The sequence below is a fragment of the Euphorbia lathyris genome, chromosome 3 (assembly GCF_963576675.1).
Source record: "Euphorbia lathyris chromosome 3, ddEupLath1.1, whole genome shotgun sequence".
Classification (NCBI taxonomy): domain Eukaryota; kingdom Viridiplantae; phylum Streptophyta; class Magnoliopsida; order Malpighiales; family Euphorbiaceae; genus Euphorbia; species Euphorbia lathyris.
In genome coordinates, this window is record NC_088912.1 from 82,985,173 (window position 1) to 83,006,867 (window position 21,695).

Here is a 21,695-nt window from a genome sequence, read left to right on the forward strand (position 1 = left end):
AAAGAGATTTTAGGTATTAATTTAAATTCTATAGAACTCTTAGATATAGTATGGATAAAATAATATTTTTATAGATAAATATAATAATATAATAATATAATTAAAATTAATATATTATATATTATATTATATTTTTTATTAGTAAAAAAGGAGGAACTGACAGTTCCATTGTTACTGTTTTATATTATATATAGATGTTGACATCAAAATATAAGTCCAACAATACTAATATCTCTGATATCTCTGAGAATGAGAGATTTTAGAGATTAGTTTAAATTGTGTAGAACTCTTAGATATAGTACGGATAAAATAATCTTTTTATAGAGATATATATAATAAAATTCAAATTATTATATTATATTATAATAATATATAAAATATAATAATATAATAATATATATTATTATATTATATTTTTTTTATCAGTAAACACCATCGTTATTGTTTTATATATATATATATCTATGCAGAGAATTAGAGAGATTTTAGAGATTAATTTAAATTCTGTAGAACTCTTAGATATAGTACGGATAAAATAATATTTTTATAGATAAATATAATAATATAATTAAAATTAATATATTATATATTATATTATATTTTTATCAGTAAAAAAGGTGGAAGTGACACATCAGCTCCATCGTTACTGTTTTATATTATATATAGATTAGATTACATGTAATTCAAATTTAAAAATACAAGAATATATATCAAGAATTAAAATTGAAATTTGGATACTAACTTGATAATAATGTTGGCTGTTTGATTGGGACGACTACGGATCTGTTTGGTTTACTTGTTGTTTACCGTTGTTAGAAAAAGTTGTTTTTATAAAAACAATAATTCTATGCTTTTATAAAAGATTACGCAAACATGAAGTTCATAAACATCTAAATAGGTAAACAAACCAAAGGACAAAAAAGAAAGAGATAAAAACATTCCCTACCGAAATTCTTGTTAAATTTTAGTGAGAAACACTATTAAACTACACATATACCTCACATCAAGAGGAAAGGAAGCAATAAATGTTCACCAAGAGTAGTGGAAGCTAAATAGTGAATTGAACGAGAGAAATTAGGCATTACAATCTTTCGTGTTTCACCAATAAACCAATCAGATTATCAAGTGACACTGATTCTAACCAAGTTTCAAAGGTTTGAATAAACGGTCAATGTGTAGAACAAAACCATCAAGAACTTCGACTAAATTGACAATTTTGTTAAAATAATATAATAAACATCAATTATATAAAAATAATATTTAATATATAAATGTGAAGAGTGATCATGTGATTGTGTTTCTCAATACAACAAGAGTTAAAATATTATAATTATGCTATTGAATAATTTGGTAGACACAACAAGTCAAATGAAAGTATTGTGCCCGCTCAATTGAGACTAAATCAACCGATTTACGATTAACCCCGCCCCCTAGCTTGAGCGGTGCTAACCAGTTTTCAAAGGTGAAAAATCTAAGCACCTCCAGGCTGAAAATGTAACCGGTTTTGGTTGAACCATTCGGTCTGATGTAGGCCTGACAACTATGATTTAACTAACATTATTAGTATTTGATGATGTGTCATGTTGATTTCAACGATGTGATACGTTAACTTTAATGATGTGACATGTTAACTTGTTGACTTTGCTAATGTGATCCAATAAGTTATTAACTTTAGCTAATATAAGTTAATTAGAATTTTTTTTATCAAACTGTCTAAAATATTTACTGTGCTATCAGTATAGTTACAAAAAAAAAAAAATCAATGTATTCAAATCTGCTTCAATTTATCGATAAACTTATTTAGAAGGTCCAATGTGACAGTTAAATAACAGTCAACTCAATGTTTTCAAATTTTCGATAATGTAGGACTAAAATTGATCTTATTTGAAAACGTTAGAGTCAAATTTGCATAATTTCATATGTTAGGTCTAAATATGCAATTAATTTGAGACGTTAGAGTTAAATTTGACTTTTATTCCTAATAATTGTATTTATATAAGAAACAATAAAAATAAAAATTATATAAATCCCCGACTACTCCCGATTAATCCTAAGAATACTATCCACCCGATTAGTGCCTAACGTTTTTTACACCCTTTCAGTAAAACAATTAATTTTGTATCTCCAGGTATCTTTTCCATTCGAGTTATATGCCAGAAATAATTAAAAAAGAAAGAAATAGCATCACAATGAGGATACGATTGTAAAATTGGAAAAAGTTCACGGGGCCAAAGTTAGATTATCAATTTATTATACTTACCATCGATTTAGGTCTATTCACGGGCCAAAGCCCTCTTGTGAATAAATTGATTATTAAATTAGATCGACGTCTCTTATCGATCCCATTACGTAATCATAAATTCCTTCCAATCTCAACCGTACGATCTCTGTACCTTCAAACCTATATATATCCATCCGGGATTCGGATCCTCTCCTGTATCACCATAACAGGAGAGGATCAGTTGCTTAAATCCTACCCCTTCCTTTAATATGAAGGGCTAGGATTAATAGTTTATTATATTTTTATATTTTAATTTATTTAATAATTAATATTATTAAATGTATTCTTTTTTTTTTCTTTTTTCTCATCGTTGTCACGATGATCTTAATTGTCTTCCTCACTGATATAAAGAAATCTGGAAAAAAGAGCCCTTCATTCCAGTTCTAAAAATCAACAACATTGTCAAAACATTAAGATTGAATAACTTCATTTTTTGTTAATGCCTTTATTTCTTCCATGGGCCTTCATCTGGGTAGAAGAGGTTTATCACCAAAGAATCATAACAATATCCATTTGTAATCAAATTATATTAATATCACAGTGTACAAGCCATGGTAATTATAGAAGTGATCAAAGAGAAAAAAAAACATACCAGAAAACTTACCGGAATCAATTTAAAAAAGAATCCATTTTTTTACTTTGAGTTTTCTTTTCTCCTTTGAGTGAATTATAAATATGAAATGGGATCAGGTTCTTCATGTTTCTTTTGTTGAATTCTATACAGGTAGAGAAGAGAGATGGTAGTAACACACTGACAGAAGATAAATATCTTTATACAGATCAGATTGTGATTTCAAGACTAGGAAAAACAAAAGCAATATTAGAATCAGGAGATCAAAAACTTGAAATTGATGGTTAATTAATCTGAGAATTAGAAAGAGAATTGATGGTTTTTATATGGTTGAGAGTAAGAATTGAGTTAGAAAGAAAAACAAAGAGTAATGTTTTTTCAATTCCTTTAACCAGTTATTCTCAGAAACACGATGAAGGAGAGAGATGAAAAAAAATTAAAAAAACAAGGCGAGAAAGGGATAGAAGAGAGAGAATTGGAAAAGTAGAGGTAGTTTTAGAAAAACAAAAAAACAAAAAATAGTATGTTTTAATCCTGCCCCTCCATCTTAAATGAAGGGCTTGGATTAAAGAACAGGATGTCTCCTGTTTTAGTTCAACAGGAGACGATCCAAATCCATCCATCCGTATCAAACTCCTTTTTCTAATCCTAACCGGAGCCCGTTTCCAATCCTTACCTGGAAAGTAGTACACAAAACAAGAACTATATAAACCTAAGATTTCTTCACCAATTCACTCGTCTTTCTTACTTAAATTCATCGTTACACTTTATGTACTCTTTCTTGCAACCATGATTTTCGAAAACCCCCAAATCAACAGTTTCCATACCAAATACTCCGATACACTAAATTCCGATTACAGGAACGGAACAACTCTGAAACTTACAACTGGCTCTTTCTATCTACCTAAGGATAACAAGGCCAGACCCCAAGGCGAAGATGCGCACTTCATCTGCAAAGCAAGGAACACCATTGGTATCGCGGATGGAGTTGGAGGTTGGGGTTCTAAAGGCATAGATGCGGGTAAATACGCTCGAGAGCTCATGACAAACTCTCTAACTGCAGTTCTCAATCAAAATAAAGGTTCAACCAATCCAGTTAGAGTGTTGCAATCGGCATATCGAAAAACTCATTCCAAAGGATCGGCAACTGCTTGTATTATTGCCCTCAATGATAATAATGTGCTTAGATATGCCAATCTGGGAGACAGCGGATTCATTCTGTTTAGGTGGAAGAAATTTCTCTATCGATCGCCGGTTCAACATCATGAGTTTAATTGTCCGTATCAGTTAGGTAGTGGTAGCAGGGATACTCCAAATTTGGCTTACGAGGAAGAGATTCAGGTGGAAGACGGGGATATTATTGTTGCGGCTACTGATGGATTGTTTGATAACGTTTGTCCTCACGATATTGAGAAGATTTTGAATCGTAATAAAAGTGATGATCCTTACAAGTTAGCTTCGGAGATTGTTGAACATGCTTTGATTAATTCTGTGGATGAAAATTACTTTTCTCCCTTTGCTAAAGCTGCTGCTGCAGAAGGGTTTAAGCATAAGGGCGGCAAATATGATGATATTACTGTTGTTGTTGCCAAGATTGAACTAGACTTGCCTAAATAAATCTTGTTAGATTTAAGTTTGTTTTTCTTTGATGATCTGATCTGTTGTATAAATGGTGATATTTTGTTCAACTGATTTCTTAATTATTGTTCTATCTTGTACAATAAGTCATTTTATAATTCACTTTCGATAATTATAGATCTAAATTCGTAACTTATCATTTTAAAGGAATAATGTATAAATTTAATCTTACTCTTATTGGAAAATAGTTAATTTAGCTTAAGCACAAAATAGTTTAATATTTAAACTATTTTTTTTGCCATCGTTATGGATGAACTAACAAGTTCACTTCAAGATGGTATACCATGATGCATGCTGTTTGCAGATGATATTGTGTTGGTTGATGAGACGAAAGAAGGAGTGGAGAGTAAGTTGGAACTATGGAGACAAACTCTAGAATCTAGAGGCTTTAAGTTGAGCCGAAGTAAGACAGAATATTTGGAGTGTAAGTTTAGCGGCCATAGGAGTAGGGAGGCAGGGTCTATCACCCTAGATGGGAGAGTTGTTCAGGCCTCAGATTGCTTCCGGTATTTAGGATCTATTATCCAATCGGATGGAGAAGTAGATGGAGATGTTGCTCATAGGATTAATGTCACACCCGACCCTAGACGACCTCAATCGGCATCGGGCGTGAAATAAAAAGATCGTAATCAATACTTAAGAGTTTCCAAATTATCCAACGCCATTATATTACAATTGAACTGCCAAAGTTCTAACCATAATTCTCACAATAAGCAGCCAACTTCCAAACCCCGCCTAAACGGTCGGTAACCTTCTCTATATCCTGTACTTTCTCACCTAAAACCATTAAAACGTTTAAAAACGTGAGACAAAAATCTCAGTAAGAAACTATCAGCTATAAAAACCAACTTTATTTAACATAGCTATATATATACATTTATAAAGGGATTTAATCAAAACCTGATAAAAATATACTCAAAACGTAAAGTCATAATATAGTCAAAGGATTAAACCAAAATCCAAAAATATATATAATCTTGTATTCATTCTTGAGTTCAAAACCTTATAAAATAGGGTAATCAAATAAGTGTTTTCTCAAACCAACTCGTATATAATCAAACGTAAAACCTTATATCAAAATCAATCATAACCGAAAACATAATCCAAATGAACTTAAAACATTGTATCCATCCTCGAGTTTCTCCCCTTAAGTATCAATCCATAACCACATATATAAGCGAGACGTCTCTTAACATTGCCTATCCCATATGGTCTTACCCAACACTTCACTGCCATACCCAATAGGTCTTCAGACTGTGTACACAGGCCATGTCCCTCACTGAACATGGTCTTCAAATATGGAACCACCGATCCGGATAACTCCCGATGGATATAAAATCATAAAATCATAACGTGCTCAAAAACAATCAAATTCCAAACTATTTGATAACCAAAAATCATTTGGCTTCAATTAGCCCTTTTGTATCATAAAAATCATATTTGGACTTCAACCCAAAATAATAACAACAATAACCGCAACAGATTTTTCAATCCAAAAACAATTCGTAAGAAATCATCAAATTCATTTTGTTCAATATAGAGATATATTGAAACCAAAAACATATATGTATATATGTAAATCAATCAAATTAAGCCTTAAATCAACATAATCAAGTAAAATCTGAAATTCACATAGAAGCATAATCAATAGCTTCATTTGAACCATAAATTCACAATAAAAAGCAAAATCGTGAAAAACCTCAATTTTATAAAATTCTTGCATAACCCTAAAATATCAATTTTTGAAAATTCTTTGATTATATATATATATGTATACCTAAAACTCAACGTATAGGTGATAGTTACTTACCTTGGCTACTAATTCAAGACCACAGACCCGTTCAATTCGCCTCTAAACTCTGTCTAAGCCATTTCCTTCCAAACACTGTCGAAACTCAAAAACTCTTCGGCTAGGACTTAGATCTATGTATAAGGATACTATGGTTCCAATTTCAAATGATTCGGACGGTCGAATCTCTGTAAATCAAAGAAACGGTGGAGAAACGGTCGAAAAACGATAAAATTTACGAAGAATGAAAGAAGCAGAGAAAAGAAAAAGAAAAAGAAACAGATAATGATCCATCTCCCCACCTCTTCGCAGATATGTAAATCCATATTGGCAAATATCCAGTTTGGTCCTCCATCTTTATATAATCTTTTAATAATTACCCTAAACTTTTAATTTATACATAAACACATCAAATTAACCCCAAATTTTTCCTATAACACCAAATTAACTTCACACACCTAATAATTATAATATATACTAATATCAAAATATAAATTCTAGAAATTTATTCACGGACGTGACAATTAAAGCTGGTTGGTCGAAGTGGAAGAGTGCTACGGGTTTCCTTTGTGACCCCGGCATGCCTAATAGATTGAAGAGAAAATTCTACCGGACGGCAATTAGACCAACATTGTTATATGGTACGGAGTGTTAGGCAGTGAAATACTGCCACATCCATAAGACGTCGGTGGCGGAGATGCGTATGTTGAGATGGATGTGTGGTCATACGAGAAAGGATCAGGTGAGTAATGAAATAATTAGGACAAAAGTAGGGGTCACATCTATTGAGAATAAAATGAGAGAAAACAGACTAAGGTGGTTTGGCCATGTGAAATGTAGAGCGCTTAATGTGCCGGTTAGGAGAACCGAAGAGTGGCAAAGGGATATAGTGGTGAGGGGTAGGGGAAGACCTAAGCAAACTTGGAGGAGGGTGATCGAGAGTGATATGGGTTTACTGAGAATTGAGGAAAATATGGTAGTGGATAGGACGGGGTGGAGGGAGCGAATTTGTGTCGCTGACACGACTTGATTTCACGGTTTTATATGATGGTTCATGTTAGCCGACCCCGAATCATTTCGAGACTAAGGCTTTGTTGTTGTTGTTGTTTATCATAAACGTTGCAATTCATATCTTATTAACAAAAAAAATGATTTCTTTTCTCATATTCTGAACTCTGGGCAACCTTTAACATTCTGGCAACTCTGGGCAACCTTTAACATTCTGGCAACTCATCGAGGCTTGAAATTTCACATAAAGAAAATTGATTTTTTTTTGACAGTGAAGCATGTTGTTGAAAAAGCAATGAAATCGTATTTTCTGTTACAATTAATGAATGCAACGACTTTTTGTTGTTGCAAAAGTATATATTTAGCAATAACACTGTTGTTGTAAAAGTTAGTTGTCCAATTGAAATTTATTTTTGCAGAAATTTATCGTAACAATAAATGTTGTTGCTATATATTCTAACTTTTCACGACACTTTTTTGACTATATATTCTGACATACATAGTGCCGCTATAAAATTTTCCATTTGCAACAACTATTGTGATTGCTAATACAATATTAAAAGTAATAAGTATGTTGACAAAGTAATTTTCACAAATTCAAAAATATATATATTTTATTTTCTCAAAATTTCAAAATTTATGATTAATTTAAAGTGTTCAGATAATCCTTTCAATTTGTACTAAATATTCAGTTAGCCTTCTGAACTTACATAAAATGTAATCAACTAATCACTTAGTTGCAAAAAAGAAAGTAAATTATATTTGGAAGATGTGTTGCATGCGCTTTATTGTGTTATTACATAATTCACAAAATAGATTAAAACGGAGATTCTTGCTTATTCAACTGTAAAACTTGTCTTCTCTAATATTAGAACCGCATACCACGGCTTTACTTGTTTTACTTTTCTTAAGACACGTGCAACACATTTTCCGCGTGGATGTTATTTTTTTTTTTTTGCAACCAAATAATTAATTGATTACATTTTATACAAGTTCAATGGGCTAACTGAACAATTTATGCAAGTTAAGAGTACTATTGGGATATTTGAGAGAAAATTATAGCTAAATATTTATTTCTCAAGGATAACTTGGAAATCATAAAAAAGAAGCGAGGCTTCCTCCAATAGTAGACACCCTTTAAAAGTTGTAAAACTTAATGTCATATCAGCTGTCACTCTTTTGAGCATCCTCTAATGGACATGCTCTAAGGAGTAAATTTAATGTTGATAGTCATAACTAATTTTATCATTAACGTTTAATATATAATTTTACCTTTCAACGTCGGTAGTCTAGAATAATTTTACATATAATATTAAGTTGGTCAAAGAGGATTTTAGGATGACTTTTGAACTAATTACCTCTAAATTTGGAGTTTTTATATTAAAGATCGGTTCTTCTATGTTACTTGGAGGATCCCCAATTCACATTTAGATGTGTGTATTGTGATCCCACTTAAGTAAAATGGTGGAACTTCTTTATTGGAATAGGGTTACTTTCTTTCCCCGGTCCGGTGGATATGGCTGAGGCTCATGTACTTACACTTAGTAAAGGTGTTGACCTGCCTTTTCTCTACAGATATCTTTTGTTTGTATGTATAAAAACAAATGAATCTCAAGTCTTAAGGGTCCATATTACGCATATCAAAATATATACGGAAGGTCTTCCATTTGACATAAAAAAATGAAGAACGAGGTGCTTTTAATATTTTCTCCTCTTGTCAACGTTTTTGTTTTGGAATAGATGTTTGCTTATTAGGTGTTAATAATATATTTAATTGGTAATAATAGTGTTTTTTTAATCACAATATTAGCCTTCTTAAAAATTTCACTTACAAATGAAAAAATTATTTAAAATATTTTAATTATAGTGTTATTTTATTAAAAATATATTTGTATTGAAATAAAATATCAATTTTCATCAAATGATTACGAAAGCAAATTTGATTAGAAATGCACTATAAAACTATGATTTTGTATTTCAAAAAGTATTATTGTTAGTTCAATATAATTCCTTTATAAAACAATTATCTTACAAGTGAAACCAATACTTGGTAGTAGACCTGTCTAGGAGACCGGATATCCGTCCGGCCCGTGCCTCTTAGGTCGAATTTGGACAATGCTAATTGATGTAAGGTCTAGTCCAGTCCAGGTCCGTTAAAGCCCGTCTATTTTTTGGATGAGTTTGGAATTAATAAAAATAGCGCGGCCCTGTCCAGATCGGTCCGTCTATTAATATTAATTAATAAATTTTATATATTTATAGATTTATATATTAAATATTTATTTTTAAGTATTACCTTTATTTTTTATAATTAAAAAATTATGTATATATGTTTAGGTGAGTTTATATAGGTTGAGTTTGAAATTTGATTTTTAAGCCCGAACCGATCTAAATTACTAGTGGACTTAGACTGAGGACTTTTATAGAAAAGTCTGTCTGGCCTGGTCCGAGCCTGACCCATGGCCATGTCTACTTGATTGTAATTACTGGTAAATCTAATTATTCGATTACACACTAATAGGACACTTTTTAGTTTCAATTAAAATCTAGTGCAGTTTGTATAATAGAATTTCAAGTCAAAAAACTAGTTTAAATTAAATGACTTTGAGATTTATAACACTTAATTGATTAATAATCAAATTTTATTAGTTTATAGATGTAACTCATTTAAGTTCATAAATAACGTCATAAAATATTTAATTTTTTTTTAAAGTATAATGAAATTTTCACATTAGCACCTAAAAAAAACTTAATTTTGGCAATAAAGCAATTTAATATTTTTCCATTCTACAATCAGCTATCGTACACTACTTAAGAGTCTACCACGTCCTTATGGCGCGAAAAGCGAAACTCAGTTCATCTCGCTCGCTTTCTCAGTCCGCTCCAAATTTTCGCGCTCTTTCCAGTTTTCATGTGCAGTTTAGGGTTTCGTTCTCCTCAATTCTCCGAGGTAATTGAACCGATGTTTAGATAATCATATCTGTAGCACGCTCCATTCTCAAATTCACGATTTTTTTCCCCATTCAGTTTTCTGGATTCCTTTCTCTATAAGTAAAATTGATGAATATTATGTTTGGTTTGTCATGTTGAAATTGTTTCAGGATTTTGCTTGGTTACCTACTTGGCTTCAAAATCCCCAACTAGAAGCATCCGGTAACAGCTTCAAGGAGCCCCAATCGAATTTCAGTCAGATAGAAACTTTGTCGAGAGAGGAGGGCCGTTATAATAGCTGCCATTTGTTCTTGTCTGGAGATGATACTTCCCAGACTACCCTTCCTCCATCGCCTGGGAATGTAAGTTGTAGTGCTTTTATTATTTATTGTGGTGAATATTTGATTGTTTTCCGCTAAATTAAATTCAACTTAGCTTTGAAGTTTTTGGTTCCGTCGTACGTCGACTGATATTTCTAACATGAGAAAAAACATTTACTGATGTAACTTGTTGTAACTCTTAAAGAAAGCTTCTTATCTTGTTGGAATTGCTTACTGGAACCTGGCTGATGTCATCTGATGTCGGATAGGTACTTCATCTTCGCTTGCGTCTTTCATCAGATGGGGAATCGCCGGATAGCCTAATCAAGAGTATTGATGCCTCTATAGACCTTCACTGTTCCAGTAAAGTTCCGTCAGTGCAACAAGTTGAAACTTCACCTGACTTGCAAGAGAGAGTGAGACTATCAAAAGCAGCTAGTAACCACCATGAAGTTGTACGCTTTTCTCCATTGTCTGCTCCAACAGTTGTGGAAAATATTTGCCCTCAATATCTGGCCAATAATGTTGAAATTGAGAGACAATGTGGTAGTATTGATGGCACAGTACTAATCGATTCTGGCCTACAAGCATTGGAGTATGCTAATCCTTCATCTCCAACTGATTGTAAGGGAAATAGAGTGCATGAAGAAAAATTCAATGTGAGAAATATGAAAGATTATGATGTTGGTGAAGCAGTTGAACTTTCTATAGCTGCATCTGAAGCCCTCGTTATACATGAATTGATGAGGACTGAAGCAACTCCTGATATTGTACCAACAGACATTGTTCTTGAAGCTGCACTCCAGGTTAAGCAAGCAAGGCTGGAGGCTTTAAGAGATAGCATTGTCTTCTCCTCCCATGAAATAGATGACATTGATTTTCTTTTAGACTTAGATGACCTAAATATGGCGAATGCCTTTAGAGATGTAGGTCTATGTTTCGAGGACCTTGATGACCAGCATAATTTTTTGGATGTGTCTCAAGTGAAGGATACTCCTATGTCAGAAAACCTTAACGTGCATAATGATGAACCAGAGGATGTGCAGCTTATGGCTCAACAAGATAATGATTCAGCTTTGGGCTTGAACAACTGTGAACTTGTTGATCCCAATTTAGATCACCCAACTGAAAAAACCTCAGACGTTTTAGCTGCAGTACAGGTGAAAGATTTCTCCTTCCAGACATCATTAACGATACATGGAATTTTTTTTCTATTTATTCATCTAGTCTTCTTTCATTTATTCAGTTATTTTTCCCCATTTTATAGTTAAAAATTTAGTTAATATGGGGATTAAAGCTTAGGAGGGTGTGGAGGTCCTGATTCTCCTTTACATTAATAACTTCATTACACTTTAAATGTATTGATCTTTCTTTATCTTTCAGCCTCAAGTTGATGCAAGATCATCTCCTGCTTGTTTATCGGAAAATACTGGTGAATTTTTTATCTGTCTCTTTCCATGTGCTTTGTTTCTGTATGTTGATAGATCTCTGTTCTTAGATTCTTTTTTTTTTTTTTTTTTCCATGTAGAAGGAGAAAATGGAGAATGCTCTTTAGTCAATAAATTCAGAAGCCGCTGGTTGGGTGGTTGGGAAGTCAAGGTGAGGATAACAATTTATCTTATTCCTCTTTTAATACCTTTGTAAGATAATTTTCTGTAGCTTATTTTTATTTGACATGTGCCTTTTCCTGATGATAATAGAAGCTTAATTATAATAAAAAGCAATGGTACATTGCTTATAGATATCAAGTGGGCTCCTTGAAGTTATTTCTGGATGAAGACTTATATTCAGATCTGTAGTGAGATAAGGGAAAATGTGAATGAGGCTGTTTAATATCTTATTTTGTCATCTATTATCCAGATTTCTTTTTTCTACTTTGTCCATATTTAGCAAGTTTAAGAATGATGGTTCTTTTGTTTGCCTAAATATTACATAATCATATTAAAGATGCTTTCTGTTGTAATTTTATACTTTGAAGTCTTGTTAACAGTGCCAAGTAAAAAATTTCAGTTCTAACCTGCTTTCTTTCCTGCCAGACCTCAATTATATGGAACTTAAATGTTCACTTTAATGATTTCATATGATTAATTGGCATCAAACTTTGTATATCCTATCCTTAAAAGGGCGGCCCGGTGCACTACGCGTCACCGCTGAGCGAGGGTCCGGGGAGGGGTCCCACCACAAGGGTGTACTGGGGGCAAGCCTTCCCATGCCAATTTATTTGGCAAGAGGCCACTCCTAAGACTCGAACCCGGGACCTCTTGGTCACACGACAACAACGTTTACTGTTACGCCAAGGCTCGCCCTCTTTATATATCCTATCCTTAACTGATATATTTCTGGCACCTGCCAAATGTTTCTTCTGCCTGTTTCATCTAGTTAACTTTTTCACTTTTAGGCATGATCATTAATCTACAATAAAACATTAAGAACAAGAAAATATAGTTCTCAATCATGTTTTGCTTTGGTGGTTGCTTGTCTATTTCTTTCTGTATAGGCATAGTGTGGTTTACATCATTCATCTGACAGCTTTCTTCTCTACACTAAACTTTTCTTAATCGTTTTCTCCCCTTGGAAGGGAGCAGTTGTTCCTGCAAAGGTGAAGCAAAAGAGTGCCAAAGGCATACCAAGGTTTCACTGTGAGACAAGCTCTCTCTCTGAATCTGGAGGTGTTGCTGGAGATGAGTACTCTTTTGTGCAGAATCATGAAATTGGGTCGAAGATTCCTTCACAGTCTAGCAAGCCCTTTGAAGGTGCACTTGATAAAGCTGATGAGGGGAATTTTAATTCTCAGGAGGTCAGGTCTTCTAATCAATCAGTGGTCGATCCTCTTTGTTCTGTTGTTCCGTGCAGTATTTCTATGGAGAATGCAGCTTTTTCTTCAGTTCAGAAGCAAGATGGTGGCGAAACTGATGCTCAAAACAACTTTAACACCAAGTTGGGACTTGGGATTGAGAGTTGTCTAAATGTTTTAGATTTAAATAATGAATCTGAGCCTGTGGATAGGGAAGCTCTTTCCAAAATGAATGGTGAAAGTTCCGAAGCAACAGTACGAAGGAAGCAGGCCTCACTTAAGACTTACAGCACGCTGTTGCCAAAAGGCGACGTCATTATAAATGGGCAGAGAATTTTCCAACATCAACATTTATCATCAGAATACGGTGGAGAATTGCTTTTGTCAAATCAGAATGGGCATTGTCATAGTGATTCTTGTAAGAAGAATTCTAATTTGACTCTCAGATTTGAACATGAATATTCTGGTGGTGGTGGTCATGGACCAAATCAGGAAGCCGCTGCTTTTGTGGTTCCAGCAGATCATGATGAACCTGCAGAAGATGGGGCTGAGGTGCAATTTAAGCCTTCAATGCAGAGGAAGTCACCTCGTATTCTAAACCGTAAGGCACGCTGCCGTCTACATCCTTCTGAACTCCTCGTTGAAAATTTAGATGGTAAGAAGTCTCCTGAACTGCTTATAACACAAGGAACTCAAAGTAAGGCTCTTCCAAGCAAAAAGTTTCAAAACATAAAATCTACGTTGGAAAATCCCCATTCTGCTCCAACTAAGGTTAGAAAGCGAGTTCATTTTACAGAGGTTGAAATGGAGCATCAGCAGAATAAGGACATTCAAAAGCCACATACTTCACAAAGAAATTGTAAGCTTGCACTATGTATTGTCTTGTATACCAATCATGTAACTATCTCGAACTAACTAAATTGCATGTTCTCTTTTCAATTACTGTTGATTAGGTTCTGCTAGGAGAGCTAAAAAAAAGTCAAAATATTCCATGCTGGGGTTGGGATCTTGGACTAAAGATATGAAGAATTGTTTCACAAATCAAATAAATGAGAAGAAAACATTTGTATTTCATGGGCAAGAGTTCTTGCTTACAGGATTTTCTAGTCGAAAGGAAAGAGAAATTATTAGACTGATAAATGAATATGGTGGAATGGTTCTTTCAGATATTCCATCTCTCTCAAGTTTTAGGTCCAGGAGAAGTGCAAGATCTAACTTCCACCAGCTTCCCATTATTATATCTTCAAAGAAGGTTGGTATTTAACAGATAAACTTTTTTCCTCTGTGTCTTTCAAGTTATTTTTAACTTAGTTGTATGATCTACTTATAGCTTAGAACTTAGTTGGCTGCTAATTGCTACAGTAATGTGCTTGGAATTGGTATGATTTCAGAGTCAGCTGTTAAACCACAGATTTAAGTAAAATATTAGCCAAGTTTTTCTCCCTCCTCCCCCTATTCTAATAGCTGTTCATTGGTTTTAGGCTTTTAGCTTCCATTTTATGCAGATATAAGTTATAGATTATTGTTTTAGGGACTGAATTAGTTTATTTACATCCATCCGAAGTGCACTTTCTATTATGTTTTCAGTTAACTTTATACACCTATCAAGCACTGAACTTTGTGCTTATGATGTAAAACTTGTAAAACTGTAATTAGCATCCGCTTCAGACACTAATAAAAAACTTAATCCCCTTCTCTATAACTATTCCTTATATACTAATTACTTATACCCTAAATACTTGTACTAATGTCTTATACCAAAAATGCCCTTATTCCTACTAATGGGCTACACCATTCTCTAACATTATCCCATGTATTCCTAGTGTATTACATGGTTTATAACAATACTGAAGTGAAAATCTACTTCTGTTTCCGACATCAATCTGTTTTGATTTTTACTATCCATCGCAGTTGTAGTTATATGTAATGGCATCCTAGAGTTGATTGATGACATTTTGGAAAAGATAGTGAATTTAACTATAACTAAAGCTTAAACTAGGTCTCAAATTCGATTCCTAGTGTACTAAAAAAAATTTAATTGGGAGGGGGCCACCTAAAAGGTACTTGAACAACCTCAATTGGATCTATATACCTAAAAAACTAAGCTTAGAGTTTTTGTTCTTCAACCTTTTCAAGTACTTCTTCGTCTACCCTATATTAGAATAGTTTCTTGGAAATTGGGGGATTTTTAACAGCAAAATAGCTTTTCTTGTCTTACTGTGTTCTATTCCTTGTATATGCCACCTCATTATTTTAATCTGTTACAGCTACTTTGCATGCTATTCTCTTTTTAATATTCTAATTATTTACTCTTTGCTTTTGACTTTTTTTTCCAGCTACAAACCACAAAATTCTTATATGGCTGTGCAGTCAATGCTCTCATTCTAAAAGTAAAATGGCTTGCTGACTCTGTTGCAGAGGGTTCTCGTTTACATCCTGAAAAGTAAGTGGATATAAGTTGTGTTTATATCATTGCTTCCGATTTCAGTAGTTTGAATTCATACTTTGTTTTGTTTATTATATTATATCAAAACCTGGACCTGCGTGAAGCTAAAGTGGCATGAAGATATTACTGAACTTTGATTTCAAAAGTAAGTTGTATGGCTCATATGAAAAGACAGTAATCAAAAGGAATTTTAATGGCAATGGTTTATAAGCTATGCATAAAGTTTTGGTTTTATTTTGTCAGTTACTTGACTATGTCTACGTCATATTATTATACAAAGCATTGAGAGATAGATTGAGATATAGAGAGAGGAAGGAAATTTCTGTGCAGGAGCCTATGAAGAAGGTTCAATCAGGGAAAATTTGGACCTTTTGTATGGTTTACTTGATAAAGTTTTAGGATTAAGGGTGTGTAGTTTTTACTTCCTAATCCCTCTCTCACAGGAAGTTTACCTCAGAATTTATTTTCCGTGGGTTACTAATTCATAATTGATATTTCCAGGTATATGATTCTACGAAATCGGGCTGGTACTCCATATGCAGAATTTGGAAAGTCATATCATTATGAAAATAGTAGACGGATATTAGATAGCGTAGGAATCATGCTCCATGGGAAGCCTAGTTTCTGCACCAAATTGGCATTAATAATCAAGGTAAAGTTTTTTTATCATGATTCCAGTCAATTTTTTTTCCTACCAATCCGCATAGCCCAACCCCCTAACCTAAATGCACATCTTCCAATGTTTATATAGCTCTTTGAGATTTATAAAAGTTGATGTTTGTATTCTTGCAACAGGAATAGACTTCCACTAATCCATATTAGGATTATTGTTGGAATAATGGTTTTTACTGCTAGAATGACTTTAATGGATCTTTAAAAAAAAAGAATGACTTTAATGGTCTTTGTTACCACACGTTTTCCCTTAAACCTTTCATCTATATTTTCTTGGTTATGTCTTATATGTGAACTCTTTCATCGTAATTCTAGACATGTACTCATTTAGCTGGAGGTTTAAATCTCAACACAGCATAAATAGGGTCCAAAGTATGGGGAATCACATTTCAATAATTAGCAATGAAAATGCAAATCAGAAATTAGAAAACCAACTTTGCAAGTTAATAAATGAGAAAAGGCAGTGCTCTTGTAGTTGAACTTGTATGCCAATTTGTCAAGTCTGATGCATGTGTTTTTGCACCTGTTTTGGAACACCTGACATCAAGATTCTGTTCATGCAACATGTCATTTCAGATATAAAAGCATATCTTGCAAATGTATTTATCTAGAAAAATCAACTACTTTTTCTGGAATAATATTTTCTGCCAATGAAAAACTTGAATGAAAGAACAGACGCGTGAATGATCCCTGTAATGCTTTTCCTTCCTTTGCCCTGTCAATTGTTATTATTATATGTTTCTGTTAGTTCGCCCTATTTCTCAACAATTGAATGTTAAGATAGCATTCAGACTGAATCTATTCCCTTTGTTTTTGCTTCTTAGCATGGAGGTGGGCAGGTGTTCAGAACCCTTCAAAGATTGTTTCAAAGTCTTGATGGTGACAAGATATCGGTGGGAGCTATTATTGCCGAGGATGATAATAAAGTATCACGCCATTTGAAGCACTGTGCCTCGGAGAGGGAATTGGTTATTTTGGTTTGTTTCTTCAGTCCTTTTACCCATTTTTTGTTTCTTACTGAAAACAGACTGTTAACCAATTGGGAATTGTTTGAATTTAAAGAGTTCCCAACTTCCAGCTTTTTTTTTAATTTATTTATCATGTTATTAAATAGTAAAGTTGTTAACTTTCTGCAGCCAGCTAGCTGGATAGCAAAGAGCTTACATTTGGGTACGCTCCTTTCTTTAAAAGAAAAAGAGGATATTCCGGTACCGAGGGCACCTCATTCGGCAATGACCCTCGATTGGAGCCAAGAGATCTGAAATGTGCTTCCCATGCCTTGAGATAAGTAAGTGTACAGCAACTCTATAGTTCAACACTGTATTTGTATTTTTCTTTATTCTTTCTTTGGGTTAGGAGATGTCTGTATTTCAGTTATGTAATTCTTTTTTCTATGGAAGCTATCAATTGAGAAAATTAGAAACATAAATTGCTTCAGTATTCTAATATTGTAAACCTATATTAAATATATATATACATCCTTCCAATCCTGATTATCTTAATATAAGCAGATCCTAAGTTGCTGTCATCTCTCAAAAATGTGCAACCAACTGTATAAAAAAGTTAGGGACAAATTTGGATATAAGTTAACAATTGAGAAAATTAGAAACATAAATTACTTTAGCATTCTGAGATTGCAAACTCATTCACAGGACATACATAATTGATGTTCAATTCAACTAACATGATAATCAGCACTCACATAACTGAAAAGCTCGTCTACTGGCCTTCCCAAAAACCAATGGTACCACAGTACAAGCTATTGTTTTGATATGGAAATCACTCTTAGATAGAAAGCTTGAAAGACAAACCAGAACCTGCTAGTTTTTCTTTCATCATGTTTTCTAGATGTTGCTTCTTGGAAGGGAAACAACACCTTATTCGGCTTCTCCAAGCTTTCCTTCCAATATCCTAACACATGATTCCAACACGGTCCATATCAACTGATTCCTTCAAAATACACGTAAAATTTATCCTCCATATACATTTCAAAGTCTGTTTGTATTTCACGGCAATGATGCCACCGCGGAATTAAAAGGGTTGCGACAGATGTAAATAATTAAACAATTGGACTGCTTAACTGACTCAGCCAGTGCTGGAGGAGGTAAGTATGAAGAAACAAGCCGAGGAGATGGAATGGTAGAAAGGTCAGGAATTTCCTTGCTATTAAATAGATGGAATCAAGAAAGGGAATAAAATGATGCGGGTTTGTAGTGAGCAACGGGGTATTAGAATGGGTAAAATGGGTTCGATTAACAATAGAAAAGATCAAAGCTTTGAGCCAAGTAGTACCGCATTTTGGCAAGGATGAAACTGTAATATCTTGATCATGAGCTTAGAAGCATCTTTGGAAAGATAATAAAACTTGAAGCTGGCCCAAGCTAGTTGGGTACCAGAAGCCCTGATATAAACACAACTCGAAAATTTTCCCATCCATGGCTTTAGGAAGGGAAAGAAATAGCTCTTCAACTTCTTGGTCTATATATCGGCCACCATTGAAGAAGATGAGGTTAGGCAATTACCACTCTGCACTTATTTTCATTATATCCTTGAACTTAAAAACATGATAATATGACTCGTGAACTTTGCACTTTACAAACATAATGGTCTCTGAATTTTGCACTTTATCAACGAGATAACATCCAGAATATTACGAGAGGACCAAAATGGAAATTAATCAAAAATCACTGGACCAGAGTGAAGGCCTATCAAGCAAGCTATAGGACCGGACGGATCAATGAAGTCTTGGATACGCCACAGAGGGTCAAACGTAATAAAGAGGTTAGTAATCACCATTTCTAGGAAGATACGCCGTCAGGAATCGGTACATCCGCCGTGAGATCACGCCACTTCTTCTTAGGAAAAACCGACGTTATTAAAGACAAGTAAAAGACCTATTAAATGAGCTTTTACTGCTGAACTTGAATGAACTCAGTAACCACCATTAATGAAGCATTAATGGAGACTTTTAAGTTACCAAATCGTGGGTTACGACTAAATGAGTATAAATAGGCTTGCATCCCAAACCATTGAGGTACACACTTTCCAGTACCATTCTTGTGTGTTTTAGTTTCATTCGTTTTACACTTTACTGACTTTATCATCGGAGTCTCCACGGCCGAACCTAACGGCGCCCCCCACAGGAGGAGCTCCGACGAGAAATCAACTTGGTAACATCACAACGTAATGACCATATTTGTCGTCGACCAAATCAAAATAACTGATGACCATCTTGAAATGGAAATTTCCAAGAATGAAAGTTGTTTAGAACCACGTTTCTCATGGAATCACGGTTTCAATTTTCCAAATTACCAATTTTGGAGTTTCTTTCTTTGTAAACAGCCACATTCTCTCTTACTACCAAACAACACCTCGATGGCCGCAAAACTAAAAAGTTCAAGAATTAAAGTTGTTTAGAATATCTTTTCCTCTACAACGGAGGCTTACCTGCTATTTTAGTAATCATCTTCATCAATTGTAAACAGCACACTATGTTAGTAAAGTGAAAAGTTCAAGGGTTATGACATGCGATTTTAAGTTCAGAGGTGATAATGAAAGTAAAGGCTAAGTTAATGGGCCATGGATAATTTATCCAAAAAAATTTGCTACCAACTGTACAAAAGTATGCTCCCAGTTGGAACCTAGTTAATACACTCTGCTTCAACTAAACAAAGTTTCCAAACATAGCCCCTCTTAACTTGTAAGGCTATAAATGAGTCGAGTTTCGGTTCGATATATAAATGTGTTGAGCTTGAGCACAATTTTGAAGCTTGAGTCGTAGACGAGCTGAGCTTGAGCATAGTCAAACTCGGCTCAAAAGCTCGCGAGCAGGCTCGGCTATAAATTCATAAACAATTTTCATAAACAAACTCGATTATAATAGTCATATCTACAAAGCTCATTAAGAAAGGTGATGAACAATAAACAAACTCGATTATAATAGTCATATCTACAAAGCTCATTAAGAAAGGTGATGAACAATAACTAAACATATAATTTTCAAGCTTTGAGTTGTTGACATTTGTAAGTGGAAGGACTGGAATTTCTTTAGCCATGAAAGAATTTCCTACTACTCTTGCTGCTATGATTATGATTCAGTGCTTTGATTTTCAGATTAATGATCAAAATAATCATCTTCTTGATATGACTGAACTGCCTGGATTGACTGCTCCTAGAATTCATGATCTTCTTTGTACTCTTTTAATATGTTTAGTTAGTTAATTTACACTTAAAGATGATAGATTAGATGTTTCGTCGAAAAATGTAAGTATATACTGTTTTTTCTGCGTTTTTCCGATAAATTCACTTAGCATATGCCGTTTTCGCGAAGTCTGCACGGAGAAATTTGTCAACTTTACTTCACGAAACGTTATATTACGCGAAGTTCGCGAAGCAAATCGATAAATTTCTCTCGCAGACTCCGCGAAATCATCGTTTTGCGAAGTCAGAGCGTCACATTTCTCCTTGCAGACTTCGCGAAATCATTATTTCATTAAGTAAAATCACCCTTTTCCTTGCACATTTATGTTCGCATACTTAGCGAATCCTCGTTTCGCGAAGCCAAATCGTCCTTTTCTCTGCCTAACACGATTAATTTTTTCTGAAGGTGGTTGAATATATAACATTCATTTTTGGAAGGCGGCATGCTGGGGTGCCATTAGAGACATCCATCCCAAAAGGCCTGAACTTCCATCAATCGGTGGTGAATAAGAGCTTATACCGTGAGATACATCCATCCATCCGTGGTGAATATGAGTCTATGTATTATGAAGTGATTTGTTAGGAGTTTATTGTGGCAATCTTGTTGTAAATTTTGATAATGTTATGATTTTAATGTTGTTATTGTGACAATCTTGTTGTAAATTTTGATAATGTTATGATTTTAATGTTAGAATCCTTTGTTGTTTGGCCTTTTTCGTTATATACCACTTCGCGAATTTTATTAAAAACACGTCCAGATTTCGCATATGTGGATTAAAATCATCAACTAAACCAAACATTAGCTTCGCATACTTCGCGAAATCATGGATTCACGAAGTCAAACGAGAGGGAGATAGACGCGCGTAAATATTGAGGGTATTATGGGAAAGTCATACAAAAACAGTCTAGATATATAGTAGGTTGAGTAAATAGGTTAAATATGTAAATGAGCCTCCCATTTGATCTAGTTTTGTAATTTACCTTTAATTGGCATATGTATCTGAGAAATTATTAATTTATAGAGATAATAAAACAATGTATTTAT

The 21,695-nt window shown here is 33.9% G+C and overlaps 2 protein-coding genes across 3 annotated transcripts; both read left to right on the plus strand.

Annotated features, from left to right (window-relative positions):
- The first annotated feature begins 3,287 nt into the window (after nucleotides 1–3,287).
- Nucleotides 3,288–4,772, plus strand: LOC136224415 (probable protein phosphatase 2C 55). The gene has a single exon (XM_066012746.1). It carries the CDS (start codon nucleotides 3,642–3,644, stop codon nucleotides 4,467–4,469), a length of 828 nt encoding a protein of 275 aa, XP_065868818.1. The 5' UTR covers nucleotides 3,288–3,641; the 3' UTR covers nucleotides 4,470–4,772.
- A 5,333-nt stretch (nucleotides 4,773–10,105) lies between these two features.
- LOC136224414 (uncharacterized) lies at nucleotides 10,106–21,242 on the plus strand. Of its 2 annotated transcripts, XM_066012744.1 has the most exons (12): nucleotides 10,106–10,237; nucleotides 10,389–10,580; nucleotides 10,808–11,698; nucleotides 11,922–11,970; nucleotides 12,067–12,137; nucleotides 13,117–14,191; nucleotides 14,286–14,584; nucleotides 15,669–15,775; nucleotides 16,280–16,430; nucleotides 17,275–17,427; nucleotides 17,587–17,738; nucleotides 21,057–21,242. In XM_066012744.1, the coding sequence occupies exons 1-11, from the start codon at nucleotides 10,199–10,201 to the stop codon at nucleotides 17,710–17,712; spliced, it is 3,153 nt and encodes a 1,050-aa protein (XP_065868816.1). In that variant the 5' UTR covers nucleotides 10,106–10,198; the 3' UTR covers nucleotides 17,713–17,738; nucleotides 21,057–21,242. The 2 variants fall into 2 exon arrangements, with proteins under 2 accessions (XP_065868816.1, XP_065868815.1); XM_066012743.1 differs by lacking the exon at nucleotides 21,057–21,242 and having other exon boundaries at nucleotides 17,587–17,879.
- Nucleotides 21,243–21,695: the final 453 nt, after the last annotated feature.

Excerpts from the sequence above, each read along its gene's own strand:
- LOC136224415 (XM_066012746.1), top strand. The coding sequence starts at position 3,642 with ATGATTTTCGAAAACCCCCAAATCAACAGTTTCCATACCAAATACTCC.
- LOC136224414 (XM_066012744.1), top strand. The coding sequence starts at position 10,199 with ATGTGCAGTTTAGGGTTTCGTTCTCCTCAATTCTCCGAG. Across the intron at positions 14,585-15,668 it reads TTATTATATCTTCAAAGAAG|CTACAAACCACAAAATTCTT; the intron begins GTTGGTATTTAA and ends TTTTTTTTCCAG. Across the intron at positions 15,776-16,279 it reads TCTCGTTTACATCCTGAAAA|GTATATGATTCTACGAAATC; the intron begins GTAAGTGGATAT and ends TGATATTTCCAG.